General features: G+C 43.5%; 1 protein-coding gene across 1 annotated transcript in view; it reads left to right on the top strand.

Annotated features, from left to right (window-relative positions):
- LOC112074944 (piezo-type mechanosensitive ion channel component 2-like) overlaps positions 1–5,384 on the top strand; it is a 76,529-nt gene that overhangs the window by 63,575 nt on the left and 7,570 nt on the right. Inside the window, 3 exon segments of the mRNA XM_070440722.1 lie at positions 665–794; positions 891–1,038; positions 1,346–1,560. Coding sequence (XP_070296823.1) covers positions 665–794; positions 891–1,038; positions 1,346–1,560 — 493 coding nt within the window.

The raw sequence follows: 5,384 nt of genomic DNA, 5'->3' as shown, positions 1-5,384 counted from the left end.
ACTTTTGACTTTTGACTTCCTATGAGATCATATTGCAAATGTACAAAACATATGCCTTATGTACAAGTAAAAAATAAAATAATAATTGTGATAATAAAATTTGACAAAAGTATGTTCATACAGTTCTTATAGATGTGTAATTGACATAAAAATCGAAAGAATTTCGAAAAACCGTCCAGAAAGCACCTTTTTAAGGGGGTGATAAGTTTTTACAAAAATGTTCAAATGTTCAAAACTTTACTCTTGGGTCTTGACTTGGTTTACATTTGCAATATGAAAAGTTACGGTAATGCGCACTCGCCATCTATAGGATTTTTGGAGTGATACAATTGGCATTTGCCATATAGCATTTGCAATCAGTTTTGGATGAAACGATGCCGAATTGAGTGGTATTGTCCATCGTGTATATGTTTTGGACGGTGCCAATGACTTCCCATGTTATTTTGTCCATTTCAGGGAGGTGTTCCCTTACTTACTTTACTTAACTTTACTACTAACAAACTTACTTTACTTTGCCACTAACTTACTTTACTTAACTTTACTACTGAGTTACTTTACTTAGCCATTAACTTACTTTACTTAACTTTACTACTAACTTACTTTACTTGACTTTGCCAGGTACAGTACAATAGGGTTGTAACATGCATTGCCATGGTTTCCCCAGGCAGCACTAACTCCAGGAACAGTAGCCATAGAGACGGGGGCGAGTCAGTGCAGCAGAAGACTAAGAAACAACTGATCAAGGAGAAACTCAGAGAACAGATGATCAAAGCCAAGACCTTCACTGTCAAAAGGTGGGATTGACTGGTTGAATGATTGATTGGTTGATCGATTGACTGATTAGTTGGTTGATTGGTTGATTGATTGTATTTGTATCATTGTCTCTCCAGGACCATGGAGGTGTACCTGCCCATCCGTCAGTTCTTCTACAACCTAGTCCATCCAGAGTACAGCGCTGTAACAGACGTCTATGTTCTCATGTTCCTGGCCGATACCATCGACTTCATCATCATCGTCTTCGGCTTCTCTGCTTTTGGGGTACGTATGCTGGTCTCTTTTGGGGTATGTCTAGTCTAGTCTCTGTTGGGGTATGTCTAGTCTCTGTTGGGGTAAGTACTGTCCTCTAGGGCTAGGGCTGTCCACTACCCCCACTAGGGTTAGAGTTAGTGAAAAGTTTGTTGAAATGTTGACAGTTACTTGAACATTTACCGTATCTGTCAGAAACTCCACGGGAGCAGACATCACTTCCTCTCATCTTATCTTTTCTTATCTGTCAGAAACACTCCACGGGAGCAGACATCACTTCCTCTCATCTTGCCTTATCTTTTATAATCCTTTCTGCCAGAAACACTCAGCGGGAGCAGACATCACGTCGTCCCTGTCGGAGGACCAGGTTCCCGGAGCCTTCCTGGTGATGGTTCTGATCCAGTTTGGGACCATGGTGGTGGACCGGGCCCTCTACCTCAAGAAGACAGTGCTGGGGAAGGTCATCTTCCAGGTGGTCCTGGTATTCGGGATACACTTCTGGATGTTCTTCATCCTCCCCGGACTCTCTGAGAGGTAAATACTCACCTTGTGATGTTCAATTGGTTAATTGGTTATTTAGTTATGGGATCGAACTTCTGCGATTTCTTCATCCTGCCCCGGACTCTCTGAGAGGTAAATACTCACGTTGTGATGTTTCAGTCTGTTGAATTGGTTAATTAGTTATGGATCAGCTCTGGATGTTTTTCATCGCTGCCGGACTACTCTGAGAGTAAATATCGTCCGGCTTGTGAATGGTTCTATTGTTGGTTAATTGGTTAATTAGTTATGGGACTACACTTCTGGATGTTCTTACCTGCCCGAACTCTCTGAGAGGTAAATACTCACCTTGTGATGTTAATTGGTTAATTGGTTAATTAGTTATGGATAACACTTCTGGATGTTCTTCATCCTGCCCGGACTCTCTGAGAGGTAAATACTACACCTGTGTGATGTTAATTGGTTTAATTGGTTAATTGGTTAATTAGTTTATGGGATAACCACTTCTGGATGTTCTTCATCCTGCCCGGACTTCTCTGAGAAGGTAAATACTCACCTTGTGATGTAATTGGTTAATTGGTTAATTAAGTTTGGATACACTTCTGGATGTTCTTTCATCCTGCCCGGACTCTCTGAGAGGTAAATACTCATTGTGATGTTAATTGGTTAATTGTGTTAATTGGTTAATTAGTATGGATACACTTCTGGAATGTTCTTCATCCTGCCCCGGAGTCACTGAGAGTAAAATACTCACCTTGTGATGTTAATGGTTAATGTGTTAATTGGTTAATTAGTTATGGATACACTTCGGATGTTTTCATCCTGCCGGACATCTCTGAGAGGGTAAATCTCACCTTTGTTGAGTTAATTGGGTTAGGAAGTTGGTTAATGTAGTTTGGATACCTAGCTTGGTAATGTTTGCTTGGCATCGCTGCCCGGAGTCCATGAGAGGTAAATACCTCACCTTGTGTGTTAATGGTTAATTGGTTAATTGTTAATTAGTTAGGGATAACACTTCTGATTGGTTCTTCCATCCTGCCCCGGTCACTGAGAGGTGTAAATACTCGTCTTCATTGGAGTAAATTAAGCTAAATACAGGTCGCTATTTATCGGCTGGTTGTGATTTAATAATGTAGTTTGTTGAATTGGTTTATTTTCAACACATATCCAGGTTCTTCAGATCTCCCTCATGGGTCAGTTGAGGCCTCGTGTGATTGATTAGATATTGTTCATTGAAGCAGTGTTTTCATTCTAGAACCTTTAGCTTATAATCGTATTTATACCTTCTGTCACTGTTGCAGTGGCTATTCAATGAGACACGAGTACCCAAGCGTATGGTACTGCTATCAAGTGTATCTACTTTGCTGTCTGCCTATCAAATCACCTGTGGCTACCCCCCAGAGTCCTTGGGTAATCTTCCTCAACCAAGACGTACAACTAGCCAAACTCTTCCTGTTTCAAAAGGGTCTGACTTTAGGATCGGAATGGTAGGGTTTCCCAACCTTTATATTTGGGTATTATATGGGGCTTCCAATCACACACAAGACCGACATAGGCGTCACAATATGTTGAAAATGCTAGATGTTCAAAGGGATGAGATTAGGAGGAATTATTCTAGATTTGGTGACCCCTTTCTCAAAATATATGATCATTGATGAATCACATGAAATACAGACCCAGTCAAGATTATGAAAAGACATCATGTCTAAAGAACTTACAAGTCATACAATTAAATAAGAAATTCATGAGACACATCATCACGAATCCCTACTCCTAAATAGTAGTTCACAAGTGAAGCAGCCTCACTAAAGGGCTATCCGAGGTTCCCAGTAATCTCTCATACAACCGCATCCAAGGACCCGGATCAACCTTCTCTGATGGCCGATATCGTCGGCCACAGCTGCCCATTCACGCAACAACAATTCTGCCCAGGTAAACAAATAACAAGCCAAGTCCATCCGTGGCCAAAACCAAAACAACAGTAACAATAACCACGGCAAATACAGGCAGGAATATTAAAAGCAAAACTTTCGAAGTCGAGGAAAACAACATTAAATTACCTACACATATCCCGATCCAACCTCCGTAGCGGAACTGGCCTATAGTGTCCGAGCCACACCACTGTGCAAGCCGCACCGACACGAGCTACCGAGACGATTAGAAACTCCAAATGAGGCACCCCGTAGGCCCAGAAGCCCAATTGTCGGATGGCCTACAAAGGGTGAAAGGCGTCACCGGGATTGCGGCCCAGGACTTCCATGTAGATCACCCACGTGTTCAGTGGCTGGATGCTGGGTGGGACCATCGATACAACACAAATAACGGGAGCATGAAAAACCCAGCACCGACACATCCCCCGTTCAACGACCACGGGAGCACAGGCAAGTAGTGACTCGAAATATTCGATTATGGATAACGTGTTAGCCATTCTCAACTGGCCGCCAAGTGTACCCACTGGAATATGGCACACACTCAAGCATTATAGTTCAAATCTCAGGAAGAAAAAATTCCTAGTAACCGTCTCCGTCCCCAATCTACTGATGAAGGGAGAACAAGTGACATCAATAAGAGGATCATAGCATCACACCTGGATTTCACCAGGTCAGCAGGTCAATATCGGAGAATTAGAGAGCAGTGTGTTAATGGGAAGACTTCAGGAAAATACTCAATATAAAAGTAAACGAGTAAACCCCGCCCGGCTCCGGATACAATGCAATATACTGCTTCCTGCTGTATATTATATGCAAAGCTCTAAAGCCGAGCCAGAAGTACTATGATCTGACTGTAATGAGATCAATATGCAGGGAGGGAAAAAAGGAAACCAGCAAAGATAAGGCCATCATAGACCGGTGATATTCCAGTATCCCTGTTACAATGAGTACATAAAAGAAAAACTGAATAAAAAATGCAAAGAGCTAGGAGATCCCCAACCACGACCAGAGAAAGAAAATCTCAGAAAAATGAAGTAAGAGAACGCTATAACGCAAGTCAGCAGACTTTGTGAGTCATGTAGAACAGCGACTCAATTGGCACCATAGTAAAGAGTCCACCATGACACAGCACATGGTGGACGCCCTAAAAAGGGACTTAGTCAAAATAACTAGATAGTTCAGCGTGGAGTAGAATGATGTGATTGAGCGAGCTTTAGCGGGACCATAGGATCCAGTATGCTCACAGAGACATTAGGCGAACTTACCCTAAACAGGAAATAGGGTCTTAATGGCTCCCGTAGCAACTGGGCTGAACCTTGACAGGCCACCCAGGTGGTGAAGGTAGGCTAATACCTCCTCGACACGACATTCTCAACAACAGGACCCACAATGGGCCACGTTCACCTCGATCCCTGTTATATAACGACTGCGGGCCCACAGCAGTCCAACTGCATCATCAAGTGCGACGACAAATCACAACACAAGCAAGACAGCCTACAGGGAGAGGTAGGCACCTCTGACGGCATTGGTGCCAGGTTAAACACCCCCAACGCTTGCAAAACCAAAGGAGCTGATTGTGGAATTCAAGAGGAACCAGCTGGACTCCAACCGTCTCACAACGGGCCGGCTGTGGAGAACTCAATAATTCAAATTTCTTTGGCGGTACACATCTACAGAAAGCTGAAATGGCCTAACCACACCACTACACTTGGGTGACAAAGGCACGACAGTGATTCACACCTCAGGATGCTGGTGAAATTTAGCCCTGTCCCCTCCGCCATCGATAATCTACTGTCGCTGCAACACAGCCTGGACGGCAACATCCACGACGCGGACCTGCAAGGCGGATTCAGAGGGTGAATCACGTTGCTGCCGAAAGCACCGTTGGGTGCACACTGCCTGCCCCTAAAAGGACCCTACAACACGGTG

This window comes from Salvelinus sp. IW2-2015, unplaced genomic scaffold (assembly GCF_002910315.2).
Source record: "Salvelinus sp. IW2-2015 unplaced genomic scaffold, ASM291031v2 Un_scaffold2888, whole genome shotgun sequence".
Taxonomy (NCBI): domain Eukaryota; kingdom Metazoa; phylum Chordata; class Actinopteri; order Salmoniformes; family Salmonidae; genus Salvelinus; species Salvelinus sp. IW2-2015.
The sequence above is the reverse complement of the archived record's forward strand: the minus strand, read 5'-3'. Positions and strand labels throughout refer to the sequence as shown.